Genomic DNA, 20,590 nt, shown 5'->3' with positions numbered 1-20,590 from the left:
GCATTTTGGATATAGCGAAAACACTGTGCATCCAAAGTGTTGCAATTCCTGATCATGGGCACAGGCCCTAAAAGATCACCCGGAGAGTAGATTCATGCAGAGTATTAAAAAAAAAAGATTGGTCCAATTTTCATCCAGAAAAGTGGTATGACTTTATTTTCTTATCATCCGCATACAATCCGTTTTTTACAGTGGAAATTATTATTCATTTACAGTTTACTATACTACAGAATTGTAATATATCTGTAAAGAGCAGACTTTTTTTTTCTCACTCTTATAGACTTGAATGGGTGAGTCTCATCCGATTTCAGAATTAAAGGGGTATTCCCATCTCCAAGATCCTGTTCCAATATGTAGTAGGTATAATAATAAGAATATGAGCAAATACCTCCAATTAGAAATGTATAGGGTGGGCCATTTATATGGATACACCTAAATAAAATGGGAATGGTTGGTGATATCAGCTTCCTGTTTGTGGCTCATTAGTATATGGGAGGGGGGAAACTTTTCAAGATGGGTAGTGACCATGGCGGCCATTTTGAAGTCGGCCATTTTGGATCCAACTTTATTTTTTCCAATGGGAAGAGGGTCATGTAACACATCACACTTATTGGGAGTTTCACAACAAAAACAATTGTGTGCTTGGTTTTAATATAACTGTATTTGTTCATTAGTTATTTACAAGTTTATGATGACTTATAAATGTGTTCAAAGTGCTGCCCATTGTGTTGGATTGTAAATGCAACCCTCTGCTCCCACTCTTGACACACTGATAGCAACACCACAGAAGAAATGCTAGCACAGGCTTCCAGTATCCATTGTTTCAGATGCTGCACATCTTGTATCTTCACAGCATAGACATTTGCATTCAGATGACCCCAAAGATATAAGTCTAAGTGGGTCAGATCGGGAGACCTTGGTGGCTATTCAACTGGCCCATGATGACCAATCCACATTCCAGGACCCTGTTTATATAGTAATGCTCGGACCTGACACCCATAATGTGATGGTGCACCATCAGGTCCGAGCATACCTACATGAACAGTGTCCTGGAATGTGGATTGGTCATTGTGGGCCAGTTGAATGGCCATCAAGGTCTCCCGATCTGACCCACTTAGACTTTTATCTTTGGGGTCATGTGAAGGCAATTGTCTATGCTGTGAAGATACAAGATGTGCAGCATCTGAAACAATGGATACTGGAAGCCTGTGCTAGCATATCTTCTGTGACCATTTTTATTAACCGGGAACGGGACGGGACCGGGTCCTTTCATTTGCCCACCCAAGCAAACCTAAACCTTGATGCTGCCTCTAAAAACAGGTTAGCACCCCTTTTCCCCAGTCCAGGAATTGGGTTCAGGTCCGGGTATTGGCCACACGGGCCGGGTAAAAAGTTCCTTACCCGGCAGTCTCTAAGAGGCCCCACGTCCACGGGACCCCTGACCCGGAGGGTAGTCACCGGTTTGCATGGTGACGGGACCTCGGCCTCCTCTGCCGCAGGCCCTTCCTCCAACCAGCCTCTCCGGAGACTGTAGGACCTGAAAGGGTAGTCCGGGGATTATTTACAAGCCCAAAAGTTTTTGGGTGGCTTGCGAGTTCTCAGCCATGTTCATTTTAAAACGGGGTAAACAGCAGGAATCAAACAAAGTCTCAACGGGGACGGGCAGTATGGTAGCCGGGATCCGCTACCCTATCAACTGGCTTCTTCATCCTCCTCAGGACTGTATGGCTGGGGAGGGGACTGGGTGTGCCCGGCTCACCCTCCTTTTCACGTTGAGGGCGAACCATCCCCTCTCCCTGCAATGCCGGGTGTAGCTCACCAGCTCTCCGGGCTCCAGGTCCTGCTCGGGGTGACCAATGGGCAGGTGCGGGTACACGTCCCTGCGGGACGCAAACACTTCCGCCTCTAGACCGGGCTCATAGGTAAACCCCCATCCACAGCTGGGGTCAAACTGCCCAACTTGGCCTTCATAGGTCGGGCCCCGTACCCGATAGGTGGTGCTGCGGAGGTTCTCTTTTTCCCTGATGGTCCGGGCCAGCACCTCCACCTTCTGCTTCTCACGTGCCGCGATCTCCCGGCCCAGCTGGCGCTGCTGCCGCTCCCAATATGGAGCGTCCTCATGCTCCGGTTTCCTCTGCGCGGGGGTCTGGCCCAGTCGGAGCTCCCCCGTGCCGGCTACGACCGGCACCTGCTGCACTGGGGAACTCCATTGTGACGCGGCCTGCACTGCTGCCTCGCAGTGGCAACCCCGCAACGCCTCAGCCGAGGCCTGGAACCTGGGAGCAGCCAGCTTTACCTGCTGGGCCCTTTTCCGGTCTGCATCCACCTCCATCTTGGCCGGGCGGACTGCCAGGGCCTGGATCTCTTCGGGCGCGGCCACTTCCGTTACTGGCGGGTCCACATGTCGCTGGATCTTCACCCCCCCTTGGTCTTTTCGCGGCACTCCCTTCTTTTGCTGGGTAGTTTCACTTTTCGACCGCGCGCTTTGCTGCACGGCCGCATTCCCAGGGGGCGAGGCTTCAGTTTTTTTCGCGCCCTTTCTGCGGGGAAGAAGACTCTGTCAGGAATCTTCTCACCAAAAGATGGCGGCAAGATGGCGGATTCTGCAAATTTTGCAACGGATCACCGCTGACTTCACTTCAAGGCGCACTTCACTAGGTAAATGAATAGGTAAGCATCCTGTTTGTGACGCCAGAAGAGTCAATGTGTACCGCCCCGCGCTCGGCTGCAGCCGAGCCGCTCGGATCCGGGCTCGTTGGTGGGTGGCTCGAGCGCCTCCGGACCCGAGGTCACTTCGCTCTGAAAGGGGATGCTGGCGCTTTTGGTGGGTGTTAGGTAGGTGCACGGCCGGAGCCGCGCTTGAGTTCGTGACGCCACCCACGGGATGTGGTGAAGGTGTAGACACCACCGCTGCAGTTACGGGGCACCCGGGGGAGATGGTTATGTAGCAAGATGTTAACCCCTCCGTGGGCAGGGATGATGGTCCTGGGACCCGTTGGGGGTAATGGCTGGGAGGTGCAGGGCGGTGCGCGGCCGGGTGGCACTGTTGTACTCACTGTTATTGACACACACAAGTCTCTGGTAAACAAAGTTGATGGTGGTCGGTGCCGGCTGCGTCTGGTCCCCCACCCGGTTCGGTGGTCTTTGCCTTTCTCCTGCACCGTGTAATGTATTTGGGCTGCCTGCGCTTCAGCGACGGGAGTCCGCTCCCCGGCTGTGTGAATGTCGGGAGAGCCCTTTTGCCCGTGGGATCTCTCTGCCTGTGCGGTGGCTTTCTATCCCCCTCAGTGGGCTGGTGTCTTCAGTCGGGACTTGGGTGGGAAAGGACCTATAGTCCAGACCCCAATCAGTCAATTAACTCAGTCCAGCCAGTTCTGGACCTCGTTTCAGGATCTGAGTACCCCCCTGTGTGCTCCGGTTTCCGAGTTGGTTCCCCACGGGTCAGTACCGGCGGGCCACTACCCTGTCCCAGTCCACCACGGTTCCACCGAGCCGTCTTCCCGACTCCTGCAGGCTAAGGCCACCGTATGCCTCCTAGCCAAAGGTGCCCGGGCTCCAACCCCGGCACCTGTCAGACTCCTTCACTCCTCACTCACTACCACTCAACTCTGATCTGCCTGTGTTTCCTGCCTCAGGCCCTCTGAACTCCTCGGTGGGCGTGGCCAACCGCCTGGCTACGCCTCCTGGTGTGCCCATTAAGCCCTGAGGGAGGTGACTAGGTTTTTTATGGTTTGCTGATGTTACCTTATTGGGGGACAGGTGTAATGCGGGGGTCTACCTGTAACTACCTGGCTAGTCCAGGGCGTCACATTTACCAACCCAAAAAACTGACCTCCCCTTCCCGGGAGACTCATACTTGCCACACGCCGGACATCTGCATGGCTTCCAGGTCCTCCTGCGATCTTGGGTGTGCCTTCTCAGCAGGTATCCTCCCCTGCTTATGGCCGACACACTAACATACATCAGATCGCACACTCACACTGATACTTATACAATCACACATCACGATCGTTCACACAATCACACATCAGATCGCACACACTCATACACACACACATCAGCTCACACACATCAGCTCACACACACACACACACACATCAGCTCACACACACAATCACATATCAGCTCACACATACACACTCACTCACCACATCCGGCGATACACATTGCTTCCGTCCAGCAGGGGAAGATGGGACGCAGTGCAGTGCAGCGGATAAAGGACTCGATGCATCGATGCATTCCACCGCAGATCCTGTATGCGTTTCAACGCACTGCATCCCAGGATTCTCTGCCAGCCTGAAACAATTGGTACTGCTGGATGTGGTGAGTGAGTGTGTGTGTGATCTGATGTGTGATTGTGTGAGCAATCTGATGTGTGATTTTGTGTGTGATCTGATGTGTGTGTTTGTGATCTGATGTTTGTATGGGTGTGTGCGATCTGATGTTTGTATGGGTGTGTGCGATCTGATTTTTGTATGGGTGTGTGCGATCTGATGTTTGTATGGGTGTGTGCGATCTGATGTGTGATTGGGCGTGCGTTCCACTGCAGGTCTTCCCGTTCAGCGTCTGGTGAGTATGATGGCTCTTATGTGTTCTTTCGTCTCTCTTTTGAGGGTCTCTGCTTTCTATTATGAAGCGTCCTGTAGTATTCTTTAACTTTTTAACTGCATGGACCCTTCATTGTTGAACCGCGACTAGGGATTATTTTCGGGGTGGGCTGTTGTACAATTTACACCCCAGCACAGTCCTTACCGTAGTCCCAAACACTGGGCGGACAGTGTATGTCCACCTGCTGCCTATCACTGCACAGATTACAAATGTTGTACAGTTTCAGGGTGAGGGTGATGTGACGATCTCGTCAGTAAGGGATTTTCTATAATATTAGAGGATGTAAGATCGCTGACATTCCATCTGAATAAACTTTAATACTTCTCAGGCATTTGACAAGCTTGGAAGCATGGAGTCCTACCTGAAACATCTGAAGATGCAAAACATAAGCGAAATTGAACTGCCTGCAATGCAAAAAGAAGCTGAAGATGAGATCCAGAGGTGTACTTCTGAGGCTTTCCACCAGGGGCAGACTCTTCTGCAAAAATCACCTTTCAGGTCAGATTTTTTTATTATTGATAAATACAATAGAGAAGAACATTTAGGCCTCATTCACACATCTGTGTCTCCAGTACGTGTGGTGTACGTTTTCACACGAACTGGAGACACATTCACACACATACGCATTAAAATCAATGGAGATCTCCACACCTCTATGTTTTTACACAGACTGGAGACCGGCGATTTCTCACAGCGCCCAGTGTGTGCGTAGGGAGGATTCACAAGTCTGCAGTCACATAGCGGGACTGAAAACATATAATTTTAGACAACCCCTTTATCCTCAATGTTTATGACGCGCCCACGAGGTCTTGGGGGGTTACTCGTCACTGGGCCGATGTAGGGAGTGGGATGTCAAAGCGGCCAGGCCCGATTCCGTAACCCCGGCGGTGTCTATAAAGATGGAGGGGTTATTTATAGGGGAGCAAAGTTTCTATTCATGACGGCACCTGTAGGAGCTGCCGCTTCGGGAGGAGTCCTCTGGGGCAGATGGTAGCGCAGCTCAGTTGGTGCAGCTCTTCACAGGCAGAGCTTAGGCCCCAGGGATGTTGAGAGTAGTAGTCTCCTGCTGCTGTCGCGGATGAGTGCCACCTCCGCTGCGGATCCGGGATCGTGTCCTGGGCTCGAGGGGTGGCCGGACCCGGGGCTCGCGCAACCGCCCGTCCTTGCACACAGTGAATAAGGGAGGTATTTACAGGAGAGATTGTCTGTCTGTGACGCCACCCGTGGGTTGCGGTGATGGGATGGTGGCACCGCCGCTGCCTGGTGTGGGGGTGCCCGGGACTGATGGAGCAGGGCAGTAAGGTGGGATCCCCTCCACGGGTAGGGGAGGTGTAGTCCCGGGGCCAGGTTGTGAGGTGAGGGCTGGGGCATTGTCGGCAGGTTGGACCGGGTGACACCGGTGTACTCACGAATACAAATAATCCACACAGAGTCTGTACTGTAAACCAAGGCCGGATGCTGGTTGCCTCTGGAGGGGTGTGCTGGTCCCGCACACGGGTTAGCAATGTAGGGGCCCTTCCTCCTGCACTTCTGTCTTGTGGTGTGTGGATTAACCCGCCTGGAACGGGAGAAATCTGCTCCTCTGCAGCTTTGGACGCAGAGGCAGCCGTTGCCCGCAGATGCTGACCCGTGAGACTTCAGTGGGTTCTTGGCAGACACCCTGTCCCCCGTGTTGGGCTTCCGGTCTGCTCTATCTGGGCTGCTCTCTTCGGGAACAAGGCCTGGTACCTCGTCCCGCTGGTTAATTAACAAGGGGCTTGAAGCTTGTGTCGCAGGTGGAGGGGTTTTGGGAACGCCGCTCGCCTGGGGAATCTCTGGCGCTCGGGTCCGGTGCTTCTGCTCCTCGGTGGCTCGAGCACGGGGCCGGACCCGGGGGCTCGAGCAGCGCCTACTCGCCCACGAGTGAAAGGGGGGAGGTTAGGTTGGTTGGTGATGGGATGTCGGTTGTGACGCCACCCACGGGGTTGTGGTGATGATGAGCACCACCGCTGCTGTTGATGGGGGATCCTGGGAGCGATGGCGGATAGCAGCAAAGGTGTTGACCCCTCCGTGGGTAGGGGCTGTGGTCCTGGGGCCTGGTAGGAGGGAGCGTGCTGCAGGGCGCAGTGCTGCGGTGTGGTGCCTGATGGCACTGTTGTACTCACAATTGAACCACACAGAGTCACTGGTAAACTAGAAACTGCCGGAGTATGCAGCCTTTGGTACGGAGGGTGTTTAAGTCCCACACACAGTGCAGCAGACCCCTGTTCTTTCCCTGCAGCCAGGTGCCTCTTTCTCCACTCTTTCTCTTTCTTTCCTCCTCGGCCGGGAACGGGGAGTCCACTCCCCTGCCCCGGTCACCTCAAGTCCCTTCCTCACTAACAGCCTGTCCCGGCCCTTTTGGAGCACGCTTCTGTAGCAGCCCGGGAGCTACAACTCCGGACTCCTCTCCTCTCCCTCTCCCCACACACTCTGCTCCAGCCCCTACCCTGATGCTCTGTTTTGCTCTTACACTGGGGGGGGTGTCTGTCCTGCTGGTGTGGGATCAGGTTACCAAGGAGGAGAATGGCCTGCACTTTGCTGGATTTCTGCAGGCTCTGTGACACCCTTGTTTTGCCTGGGCGTCACACTTGCCTCGTCTCAGGGTCCAGGTACCCCGCCTGTGCACGGCCTCCGGACCGGATTCCAGTCGTCAGTACTGGCGGGCTACAACCCTGCCCCGGTCCACTTCAGGTCTACCGCGACCGGATCTCCGTCGCCTGTGGCCCTACAGTGCCATCTGCCACTTAGTCGGTCCTCCCGTGGTCCAAGGGCTCCAACCCTGACCACACTGCACTTCAGCTCCTCACCGACTCCAAATCTCTCTCACTTAAAACTGACTGGTTCCCACCCCGTGTCACCTCAAGTCCCCTAGGTGGGCGTTCCAATCCGCCTGGTCCCGCCCACTAGAGTGTTCTGGTTGTCATGGGGGGACGACTAGGATTTGTGGCTGATGTTCCAATGTGTGGAAAGTGTGGTGTAGATTCCCAAGGAGGAGGCGATTCCTGCACCCTTTGTGGGGGTACAGTCATCTGTGACTCCCTGGTTTTGCCAGGGCGTCACACTGCTGTGCAGCTAAGGCGAGGGAAGGGTGCGGGAAGGATTAGACGACACAGGGGTTGCAGTCAAAGTACTTTACTCACTAAAACTATCACCGCCTTTGAAGTGCCGGCTCCACTGTCATGGGCTCCAGCCGATTCCGGATAGTTTGAAGGTCAGGGCCGTTGCATCTCCCTGTGAGTCCTTCTTAATTGCACTGTGATGTGTGAGTCTCCGTGGCTTGGAGCCGCACAGTGACCCTCTGCCTTGTATTGGCTCCAGTTCTCGCCCGTATGGCAGGCAGTGCGAGTTCTTTACTGGTGCCGCTCTTGTTACACGACCCCTGGCTCTAATATTCTGCTGTGCCTCGAGCACTATGTAGGCCAGGAGACTTGCAATCTCCTGCCTGTCGGATTCTGTTGGTGGGACTTGCAGTACCCACCAGCCTAGGGATCCACACCCTGTTTTCTGCGCTCGATCCTGAGGGAGCTATGGTGCAGCTCTCTTCAGCGACCGTCTTCTCTCCACTCCTGACTTGTTCTCTCCATGTGTGTGTGTCTGTCGCCTTACTCCCCCTTCAAGATGCTCCACCCCCCGGGTAGCTAAACTAGTGGGCAGGAGGTCCCATACCTTTTAGTGGCCACTCCCAGGTCCCTACCCTAACCCAGTCCCAGTGGGAGGGCAACTGACTGTATGTTGTGTGGATTGTAGTGATTACCAGCAATGACCTCCTCCATACCCGGGATGAATACCGCACCTCAGCCGAGGTATAGTACCCTGTGGCAACTGAAGCCTCAGGGACGCCACATTTATGTCCATTTTTTTAAAGTTACATGTGATGGCAGTGTTCACAATTGTGATAAGTTTACTATATAGCAGATGATTTTTGAACATGAGGTTGTGTTCACGAAGGGATCGGGTAAAACATTCCCGCTGATAGTAGTGAGAGCAGCACATAAAACACCTGTTCCCTCATCTCACCGTTATGACAGGCGGCAGAGAGACAACATCACAGCCGTAATGTCAATGATTATGCATGGACAAACAGACCCCTGGACAGACGTTACCTGCAGAACATGGCAAGAGATGATTGTAGCTTGTGAGCAGGACCCTCACTCCTCTTGGCATCTGTTGAATTGTGTTACTCTGTAATGTCGCATTTTGTCTGTACATGTCCCCTCTGAATTGTAAAGTGCTGCAGAATATTTGCCTCTATTTAAATAAAAATTATTATATATTATTATTATTATTAATAATAATAATAATAATAATAAACGGGATAAATATTCTTACAAAACTTTGATTTACACATGAAGGTCATATGGAAATGACAAACAGCTGAAGTGTGACTTGTGTAAGGCCAGACTCACACATCCATATTTTTTGTTCTGAGTATTGACCTCAATGCACAATAGACCTACACTGCCTACAAGTAGTCTTCAACCCCCTGCAGATTTAGCAGGTTTGATAAGATGCAAATAAGTTAGAGCCTGCAAACTTCAAACAAGAGCAGGATTTATTAACAGATGCATAAATTTTACAAACCAACAAGTTATGTTGCTCAGTTAAATTTTAATAAATTTTCAACATAAAAGTGTGGGTCAATTATTATTCAACCCCTAGGTTTAATATTTTGTGGAATAACCTTTGTTTGCAATTACAGCTAATAATCGTCTTTTATAAGACCTGATCAGGCCGGCACAGGTCTCTGGAGTTATCTTGGCCCACTCCTCCATGCAGATCTTCTCCAAGTTATCTAGGTTCTTTGGGTGTCTCATGTGGACTTTAATCTTGAGCTCCTTCCACAAGTTTTCAATTGGGTTAAGGTCAGGAGACTGACTAGGCCACTGCAACACCTTGATTTTTTCCCTCTTGAACCAGGCCTTGGTTTTCTTGGCTGTGTGCTTTGGGTCGTTGTCTTGTTGGAAGATGAAATGACGACCCATCTTAAGATCCTTGATGGAGGAGCGGAGGTTCTTGGCCAAAATCTTCAGGTAGGCCGTGCTATCCATCTTCCCATGGATGCGAACCAGATGGCCAGGCCCCTTGGCTGAGAAACAGCCCCACAGCATGATGCTGCCACCACCATGCTTGACTGTAGGGATGGTATTCTTGGGGTCGTATGCAGTGCCATCCAGTCTCCAAACGTCACGTGTGTGGTTGGCACCAAAGATCTCGATCTTGGTCTCATCAGACCAGAGAACCTTGAACCAGTCTGTCTTAGAGTCCTCCAAGTGATCATGAGCAAACTGTAGACGAGCCTTGACATGACGCTTTGAAAGTAAAGGTACCTTACGGGCTCGTCTGGAACGGAGACCATTGCGGTGGAGTACGTTACTTATGGTATTGACTGAAACCAATGTCCCCTCTGCCATGAGATCTTCCCGGAGCTCCTTCCTTGTTGTCCTTGGGTTAGCCTTGACTCTTCGGACAAGCCTGGCCTCGGCACGGGTGGAAACTTTCAAAGGCTGTCCAGGCCGTGGAAGGCTAACAGTAGTTCCATAAGCCTTCCACTTCCGGATGATGCTCCCAACAGTGGAGACAGGTAGGCCCAACTCCTTGGAAAGGGTTTTGTACCCCTTGCCAGCCTTGTGACCCTCCACGATCTTGTCTCTGATGGCCTTGGAATGCTCCTTTGTCTTTCCCATGTTGACCAAGTATGAGTGCTGTTCATAAGTTTGGGGAGGGTCTTAATTAGTCAGAAAAGGCTGTAAAAAGAGATAATTAATCCAAACATGTGAAGCTCATTGTTCTTTGCGCCTGAAATACTTCTTAATACTTTAGGGGAAGCAAACAGAATTATGGTGGTTTGAGGGGTTGAATAATAAATGACCCTCTGAATAAACTTTTCACAATTTAAAAAAAAAAAAAAGAAATAACATTCTTTTTTGCTGCAGTGCATTTCACACTTCCAGGCTGATCTACAGTCCAAATGTCACAATGCCAAGTTAATTCCGAATGTGTAAACCTGCTAAATCTGCAGGGGGTTGAATACTACTTGTAGGCTACATGCGCACGCTGCTTTTTTTGCTGCTTTTTTGCTGCTTTTTTGGCTGCAGTTTTGTCAGCAGAACTTTCTGACATCTGACTTCCCAGCAAAGTCTATGAGAAGTCAGATTTGTCATGCGCACGTTGCAGTTTATTTGTCAGCGTTTTTTTTGTCAAAAGTTTGTGACAAAAAAAATGCAGCATGTTCATTCTTCCTGCGTTTTTGTCAACATTTGTCACCCATTGAAATCAATGAGGGCATCAAAAACGCAGGAAAAATGCATGCTAATCAAAAGTGGTGCATTTTACCTGCCTTTTACCTGCGTTTTTGGTACCAAAAACGCAGGTGATTTGTCAGGAAGTGAGGTCAGGCAAGTGGTCCCGTCCCGTCCTCCATGTGTTCCCCGAAGTACCGCTGTCCCCAGGGGAGATGATGTGGAGGACGGGACTATCAGCGGCGGCGGCAGCGAGAGGGAAAAATCAATGTTTTCAGCTGCCAATGTCCATCCCCCTCTCGCTGCTGCCGCCGACGCTGATAGTCCCGTCCTCCACGTGTTCCCCGAAGTACCGCTGTCCCCAGCATGCACGCACAGGGGAGATGATGTGGAGGACGGGACTATCAGCGGCGGCGGCAGCGAGAGGGGGATGGACATTGGCAGCTGAAAACATTGATTTTTCCCTCTCGCTGCCGCCGCCGCTGCTGATAGTCCCGTCCGCCACATCATCTCCCCTGTGCGTGCATGCTGGGGACAGTGGTACTTCGGGGAACACGTGGAGGACGGGACTATCAGCGGCGGCAGCGAGAGGGGGATGGACATTGGCAGCTGAAAACATTGATTTTTCCCTCTCGCTGCCGCCGCCGCTGTTTGTCCCGTCCTCCACGTGTTCCCCGAAGTACCACTGTTCCCAGCATGCACGCACAGGGGAGACGATGTGGAGGACGGGACTATCAGCGGCGGCGGCAGCGAGAGGGAAAAATCAATGTTTTCAGCTGCCAATGTCCATCCCCCTCTCGCTGCCGCCGCTGATAGTCCCGTCCTCCACGTGTTCCCCGAAGTACCGCTGTCCCCACACAGGGGAGATGATGGACCCCTTTCACTGCCACCGCCACCGCTGAAAGTCCCGTCCTCCATGCTCCTGTCAGCTCCACGCAGTAGCGCGATCAGCTGAGCAGTCACTGAGGTTACTCGCGGCCACCGCTGGATTCAGCGGTGGCCGCGGGTAACCTCAGTGACAGCTCAGCTGATCGCGCGGCACTCTTCAGTTGCTGTGTGGAGGTGACAGGAGCGGCGGTGTCTGCTGCTTCTCCGGTCACCTCCATGCAGCAGAGCTGGAAGCGACGCTGGACCATCCTGGATTACACCGGACATGGAGGGCTTTGTCGGGGTTAATAAATTGGTAATGAGGGAATGTGTTTGTGTTTTTTATTTCTAATAAAGGATTTTTCGGGTGTGTGTGTTTATTTACTGTAATTTACAGATTAATCATGGAAGGAATCTTGGGGAGACGCCTGACATGATTAATCTAGGACTTATTGGCAGCTATGGGCTGCCAATAACTCCTTATTACCCCGATTTGGCAACGCACCAGGGCAAATCGTGAAGAGCCGGGTACTGTACCAGAACAGCCGCATCTAATGGATGCGGCCATTCTGGGCGGCTGCTGACTGATATTGTTAGGCTGGGGGGCTCCCCATAACGTGGAGCTCCCCATCCTGAGAATACCAGCCTTCAGCCATATGGCTTTATCTGGCTGGCATTAAAATTGGGGGGGACCGCACGCCAGTTTTTTTTAATTATTTATTTATTTCTAATTTTTTTTTTTCAATTCAACAAGCTTTATGGGCTTGTTTGAACTGAAAAATACATGAAACAATTGTTGACAAAACTGCAGCCAAAAATGCACCAAAAAAGCAGCAAAAACGCACCAAAAAAGCACCTACATTTTTTGTGACATTTCCAGGCTCTCTCTGACAAGGTGCAGTTTTGGCTGCAGTTTTGGCTGCAGTTTGTGAACACGAAAAAGAAGCAGCGTGCGCATGTAGCCGTAGGCACTGTATATGAGCATGTCATGTTCACGATTGGAAACCTTCTTCAGCTGTGCCGCGCTCAGTCTGAGAAACCCGGATGTGTGAATCTGGCTTAATATTCAGATAGGAAAAATAGATTGTCCGAAAGTAGAAAGTGCATTTATTCAATCAGACTTCTATAATTTTGGATCTGCGTTCACACTACAGTAGCTTTATTTGTAATGTTTTTTTAGCTATCCTCTACTGATCAGTCAACAGATCTAATTCCATGGGGCAAACTAATGCAAAAGCTGTATCAGTTTCTAATCAGAAAATTTGTGAAGTAGGTAAAATAAAGGTCCAGTCACACTAAGCAACTTACCAGCGATCCCAACAACGATAGGGATCGCTGGTAAGTTGCTAGGAGGTTGCTGGTGAGATGTCACACTGCGACGCTCCAGCGATCCCACCAGCAACCTGACCTGGCAGGGATCGCTGGAGCGTCGCTACACGAGTTGCTGGTGAGCTCACCAGCAACCAGTGACAAGCCCCCAGCGCCGCGTGGAAGATGCTGCGCTTGGTAACTAAGGTAAATATCGGGTAACCAACCCGATATTTACCTTGGTTACCAGCGCACGCAGCTACACGTGCAGAGAGCAGGGAGCAGCGCACACTGAGCGCTGGCTCCCTGCTCTCCTAGTTACAGCACACATCGGGTTAATTACCCGATGTTTACTGCAGCTAAATGTGCACAGAGCAGGGAGCCGCGCACACCGCTTAGCGCTGGCTCCCTGCTCTCCTAGTTACAGCACACATCGGGTTAATTAACCCGATGTGTGCTGCAGCTAGATGTGCACAGAGCAGGAGCCGGCACTGACAGTGAGAGCGGCGGAGGCTGGTAACAAAGGTAAATATCGGGTAACCAAGGACAGGGCTTCTTGGTTACCCGATGTTTACATTGGTTACCAGCCTCCGCAGAAGCCGGCTCCTGCTGCCTGCACATTTAGTTGTTGCTGTTTCGCTGTCACACACAGCGATGTATGCTTCACAGCGGGACAGCAACAACTAAAAAATGGCCCAGGACATTCAGCAACAACCAACGACCTCACAGCAGGGGCCGGGTTGTTGCTGGATGTCACACACAGCAACATCGCTAGCAACGTCACAAAAGTTGTTCGTTAGCAGCGATGTTGCTAGCGATGTTGCTTAGTGTGACGGGGCCTTTAGTGAAGGAAAGTCAGATTGGAAGATTCTGAATGGAATATTTTACATTTACAATATGAGGTGTATGCACATCAAACTGGTTCTTTAGGCTTATGTGCACACTTTGCTTTTTTACCTGCTTTTCCACTGCTTTTTCAATTGCAGCGTTTTCATGGCAAAATGCTTGCGTTATGCTTTTTAAGCAAAGTCAATGGGGCATTGAGCTTTTTTGTGAGCACTTTGCTGTTCAAAACGCTGCATTTAATTTGCATAAATTTGGGCAAAAACTCAGTGTTTGAAGAAGCAGCATGTCAATTGGTTTTGCCATTTTGGCTGTGTTTCCCATCCATTCAATTTAATATAAAACTGTAGAGTTTCTAAAAGCACCGGAAAAGCACTAAAAACTCATGAAAACCGCAAGGTGCGCATAGGCTACTTTCTTTGCGTTTTACATGCATTTTTAAAGCCAAAAGCATTGTCCTTTCTGCCAGAGGATGCTTTTTGAACTGCAACTACCTTGACGCAAAGTGCGCACATAGCCTTAATTTGGTCAAATCATAAAAAAAAAATCTATTGACAAAATACACAGGTTAAGGGCTTGCTCACACTAGCGTATAATTCAGACGAGTGCTATCTGATGTTTCATTGGATAGCGCTCACTCCAATGTTAAAGCATGGGGCAATGCCGACCAGCGCTTTCTTTCTTGTGCCGATTTGGCATGAGAAAAAAGTTATTGCATGTGTAAAAGTGCCGAGGGCAGTAGCCATGGGCGAGGGCTATGTGTTCTATACCCCAGCATGCTGCAGAAAGTAGTGTTGAGTAAGTGGAAGTGTGAAGTTGTGGCTTTGGCACCTCTGAGTCTGGAGGCTTCAACTTCTCCGGGATAGCACATTTTGCGGTACCATCTTTGTTCATACCTGTGACGCCCTGGCAAAACCAGGTTGTCACAGAGACTGCACAAATCTCTCAGGTGCAGGACTCCGTCCTCCTTGGCACACCAACACAAACCCACACCCAGGTACACAACACCAGCTAGTAAAGCCTAGTCACCCCCCCATGACAATAGGGACACACCAGTGGGCGGGACCAGGCAGATGGGAGCACCCACCTAGGGGTCCTGAGGGGTCCTGGGAGGGAACAAGAAAGTCTGAGTCAGAGAGTGGAGGAGTCGAGTTCTCACAGTTGAGGAGAGAGGAGTGTGGAGTGACAGTGGAGTCAGGGGTTGGGGCCCCTGGTCTACCGGACTACTGACTAGGTGGCAGATGGCAGACAGGGCCACAGGCGACAGAAATTCGGTCGTGGGAGACCTTAAGCGGACTGGGGCAGGGTTGTAGCCAGCCGGTGCCGACGGCAGGAATCCGGTTCGGAGGCCGTGCATAGTCGGGGTGCCTGGACCCTAGGGCAATGAAGGTTTCAAGCCCTTTGTCAATTAGCCAGCCGGGGACAAGATTCCACGTCTTGTCCCACTAGCAAGCCCAGAGAGCGAAACGGAAGCCCAACGCGGGGGATAGGGTGTCCGCCAGAACCCACAGAGATCCCACCGGTCAGATTTCGCGGGCCACAGCTCCCACCATGCAAGGTTACCGGGAGTGGACTTCCCCGTTTCAAGCAGAGTCATCCTGGTAAAGACACAAACACTGAGTGCAAGAGGAAGGGACCCCTGTTTGCTGTACCAGGGTGTGGGACGTGAATACACCCGCCCAAGGTTACCGGTCACTGGCAATTTGGTTTACCACTGAACTCTGTGTGCAATCCTTTGGAACTGTGAGTACACCATTCCGGCCCGGTCCGGCCTTGCATGACACTCTCCGCAGCATGCTGTCTCTCTTCTCTTGCACACTTGGGCCCCGGGACAACACCTCCCCTACCCGTGGAGGGGATACCATCCTGCTGCCCCACTCAATCAGCCCCGTGCGTCCCCTATCCAGGCATCGGCTGTGCCACCAATTCTCACCGCAACCCACGGGTGGCGTCACTGACAAACTTTCCCCCTGTACATACCCCCCTTATAGAGTTGTGAGGACGTGAGCACGAGCCCGGGTCCGGCTGCCACTCGAGCCACAGCAACGATACCGGATCCAAGCGTCCCGAGCAGCCCATGTCGTGGTCTGTCCCCTGTCCGCAACAATACCCATGATAAAGAAAACAGTCCAAGGCTTAAGAATGTCTTTTATAATTGGGTAAACTCACACACTTGAAGTATCAAGTTATACATTCTCCATTTAATTCTTTACAATGAACCGGCTCTTCAGTGAGCGTTATAGATGGCATTTTATTCTCTTCAACAGAGGCTTCAGGAAAGTAGGGGAAAGACTGGATTATCTGCATCCTACAGATATAAAGTCACACGGGTCCAGGTATGTCGCTGTGGCTACTATACCTCCAACACTGCTTTGCTACTTATCAGGGGCCACTTGTAGAGCCCCTACCCTCATGCCAAAGTCATTCAGCTGGGTGTCCCTTTGTCACTAAGGTCCCCTTTCTGCAGTCCAACACTGTCTCTGCACATTTCACGAGCTTGCCTCATAGGAGTCCCGTCTACTGCCTAATATTTTTCCACCTCTGTATCCTGGTGTACTCACATGCCTTGTTCACAGTTCCCTTTTCTGAACTCTAACACTCCTGCCCCTTGTTGACTCAACCCCCTCCTTCCTGATCACTGGGTCCTACAACCCACAGAGGAATTTTAAACATAGGAACAGGGAGACAATGACCTCTTGTGTACAGTATTTGTACAGAACATTATGCACCTTAAACAGTACACTAGCAACTACAGCTTATGTGAAACATTAATGTCTTCGGGGGGAAACATGACCAAAGGTCCTCCTCCCTACACATGCTCTGATTGGCAGCTTATATCGGATGGTGTGCACCAATTCAGGTCTATGGGTATGTGCAAAACATCGGACTGCACTCGGATGTCATCCAAGTGCAGTCCAATTTACGTCAACACAGACAATGGAGAAATTAATATATGCTAGTGTGATCATTCCTTAATAAAAAAATAAAATATTGAATCTACTTTTCTATTTTCCCTTCATGGTCCATGTCAACAGCACCCAAAAATTTGTGGTCAGAGGCTTAGCTATGGGTTCAGCTCAGGCAGGGGGTGAAGCATGTGAGTAAGCCCCCTAACCAGGGAACTTTGATCACAACTACAGTGGCCCTGATTGTGGGTATAGGGAAAGCTTTAACAGATGAACACACTGTTACAGAAAGTAAATCTCTACACAAAGACCAAAAGTTTTAATAAAACTATAAAACATATACTCACCCAGATGAGTTCACATGCAAAGTATGTTGATGTAGGCGCACCGACACATGCACAGGACATCAGAGTTAAAGGGCAGAGCAATGACACCCCGTGTCTGGAATATGAAGTCCTGCGCATGCGTGGCCACCTCCACCAGTGCATCACCCTGCCATTCTGGAGACCATAGGCTTAAAGTGATCTGTGGGCTACAGTCTACAGAACAGAGAGTGGTAACAGAGAGTGGTAATGCAGGGAGCTGATGTCTACATTTAAGAGTGGCGGTAGCTCCAGCTGGGCCCTTCCAAGCAAGGGGCCCCAGGTGACCACCATCTCTGCCCCCCGGTAGCTATGCTATTATTCTTGGAATAGATTGTCTACTAAAAATGCATGTATTCTTTCCTGGACTAGACACAAAGAAGCAGGAGGAGCTGTGATCTCTAAGTAACTCAATGAAAGTTTTTTTTAGCACATGCAATAACTATTGCCTGCAATAACACAACTCTATAAAGGAGAGCCTATTACCACAGTGCCCACACTCAATGTTTCTCTCCATTATTAAAACTACTGCGCAATGAGGCACTATTCTTGTGATCCTTCCTTATAGACTCTAAGGGGTACTTTGCACGTTGCGACATCGCTACTGCGATATCGTCGGGGTCTAATCGAAAGTGACGCCCATCCGGCGCCGGTAATGACGTTGCAACATGTAAAGCTTAGATGCTCCGATAAACGATCGCAAAAGCGTCGTAAATCGGTGATCTGTGTAGTGTCGGACATTTTCATAATGTCGCACCAATAGGAGATACGATGTTGTTCCTCGTTCCTGTGGCACCACACATCGCTGTGTGTGAAGCCGCAGGAGCGAGGAACATCTCCTTACCTGCCTCCACCGGCTATGCGGAAGGAAGGAGGTGGGCGGGATGTTTACGTCTCGCTCATCTCCGCCCTTCTGCTTCTATTGGCTGCCTGCTGTGTGACGTCGCTGTGACGCCGCACGACCCACCCCCTTAGGAAGGAGGCGGGTCGCCGTCCAGAGCGATGTCGCAGGGCAGGTAAGTGCGTGTGAAGCTGCTGTAGCGATAATGTTCTCTATGGCATCTATCACAAGATATCGCATGTGCCACCAATAAAACAAGACCATAAGGAGCTTGCTAATATGTTATAAGACACCAAAAAGAGATGTGGCAATATTGTGCATGTTTTTCAATACTTACTTCACTGCCTCTTATTTTTTTATGTATAGCAATTGATTTTTTGATATACTGGTACTTATTTAGTGGCTGTGATCTTTATTTGAATGACATACACAGATTTATAATAGCCTTTTGTTACTATCCCTGTGGTATATGGTGGTGTGATTTTTTTCACCACAAAGTGCTGTGTCCCCCATGTGAAAATTCCATCCGTCTTCTGGGTGGTTCCATTTGATCATTTATGACATTTTAATATTGTTTTCAATAAAGGATATATTTTTAAACATATATGCTGCATATTGTTGCTTTAATGCTCTTTTTGGTGTCATAAGATATCGCATGTGCGACGGGGGCGAGTACTATCGCGCTCGGCATCGCTAGCATCGGCTAGCGATGTTGCAGCGTGCAAAGTACCCCTAAGTCCGCTTCTGATGGACTTTCTGTGTTCTAGATGTTTCCACAAATGCTTTGAAAAGTTAAAATCCGCTGTGAATATCGGCCAGAGTTATCCTACATAATGCTGGTTTGAAAGTCCGGAGCTTGCTCATATTTTCTTGCAGGCTATTTCTGCTACGTGTGGATTAGGTCTTTTAAACCCTATCCACATGAGATGTTCTTCAGTGAGCTGTGAATTTCTGATTCGGAAATACAGCTGTAGCCGGGCTTCTAAAGCCTGGCTGATCACAAACTTCTCCTGTATCCCAATATAAAAGAGATACTAAGAAGGGTGGTCTACTATTTTATATTGATGGCCTATCCTTAGTATATAGATCTCTGGAGGTGTGACACCCGCCATCGTCACTGATCAGCTATTCCCGCTTTTGGCCAGAAGTGCTCAGTTATAGACCTGAACAGCACAGCTCCGTTAACTGTATAGTGGCCACAATGGAGTATTGCTGATACCCACATAATCACTAGGATCTGGTGGATTTACAGTACCCCACTACAGCCACTATGCAGTTGAAGGAGTTGTGCACTGTGCACTTCCAGCCACCACTGGTACGAGAACAGCCGATCACCGGGGATGCCGGGTGTCGCACCCCCACCGATCTGATAATGATGATTTATGCTAGGTATAGGCCATTCATACACTGGACAACCCCTTTAAAGGTTTATTCCCATCTCAGAGATTCATGGCTGAGACGGAAATATCTGTCTCTATGTGCCAACTACAAGAGGTTGGGATTCTGGAAAAAGTAGGTGGATTATTCTACTCTATTTCCATAACTCCTATCCTTTTCAATGGGAGTTACAGGTACAATGTATGCTAGTCCACTGGCTGCTTCTATAGCACCGAAAACTCATGGCCAGTGCCTAAAGATAAATATTCTCGTCTTGGCCATGAGTGACAAAAATGGGAATACACCTTTAAACCACTATTTTTTTTAATCTTGATTTCCCAGCCATTGAAGGGTCGTTTTGCATAATTTTGAGAAGCAAGAAAAAATAAAAAAAAATTGTTTTGTTTTTTTTAATTGATTTTCATGTTTTTTTTTGCCATTGCCTAAAATAGAGAAAAAATTGTGGATTTCCGTCTTCTTCCAACATGGCTAAAAAAATAAGTTCAGACTAGCATTTTCTAAAATGGTACAAATCGTATAGTTTCCAAAAAATATCCAATACATTTATATTTTTTTACTGGATACATTTTTTTTTTAACAGAAGTTAATGGAAACTAAGTTTGGACAATTTCTTGTTACAATGGCACAATAGCATGAAAAGAATCCTTCAAAATGTTCAAATTTCCCCAAATTTCCCAAATGATTTAATGGATTTCTAAAGGTTATATCTTCCCATTTTTCTGTCTAAAATTTCTATTCGGTCCACTCATTACTGTTACATTGATGTAAAAATGAACTTCTTTGCATAATGTAGATCTATGGGGTTTCTAATAATATTCACTGATGGAACGAAATTAAACATTTAGCACTGAGATTAGCATTCTGTTAAGTTCATCAGCAGATATGGAAGAATGTTTATTGCTTCTGCTCTTCCCGCTAAGGGACTAACTAGGATTTCATCATCAGCCACCAGTTTATTTAATTATTGAGATAAAATATGATTGCTTGGAACAATTAAAAGTTATGTTATCACTTGGCTTGGAGGTTTATTAACTGATTTGCTCTTCTTGGCAGCCGGAGTCATAGAAAATAAAGTGCAGGGAGAAGATTCAATGCAGCTTTGTTTCCCGGAAAGTCAGATTATAATACTACAATCCATAACCAGTTTCTCGTGTAGAATCACTAATGGGGTCGAAATGGCCCAACTAAATTGTAAAA

The 20,590-nt window shown here is 49.4% G+C and overlaps 1 protein-coding gene across 5 annotated transcripts in view; it reads left to right on the top strand.

Annotated features, from left to right (window-relative positions):
* CCDC141 (coiled-coil domain containing 141) overlaps positions 1 to 20,590 on the top strand; it is a 242,401-nt gene that overhangs the window by 119,222 nt on the left and 102,589 nt on the right. For 3 of the 5 annotated variants that reach the window (XM_075317401.1, XM_075317396.1, XM_075317399.1), the window contains exons 8-9: positions 4,937 to 5,106; positions 16,154 to 16,222. In XM_075317401.1, coding sequence (XP_075173516.1) covers positions 4,937 to 5,106; positions 16,154 to 16,222 — 239 coding nt within the window. The remainder of the gene's footprint in view (positions 1 to 4,936; positions 5,107 to 16,153; positions 16,223 to 20,590) is intronic. The other 2 variants (XM_075317398.1, XM_075317400.1) reach the window with 1 other exon arrangement.

Source organism: Anomaloglossus baeobatrachus, chromosome 7 (assembly GCF_048569485.1).
Source record: "Anomaloglossus baeobatrachus isolate aAnoBae1 chromosome 7, aAnoBae1.hap1, whole genome shotgun sequence".
NCBI lineage: Eukaryota > Metazoa > Chordata > Amphibia > Anura > Aromobatidae > Anomaloglossus > Anomaloglossus baeobatrachus.
This window is presented reverse-complemented; position numbering and strand designations above follow the sequence as displayed.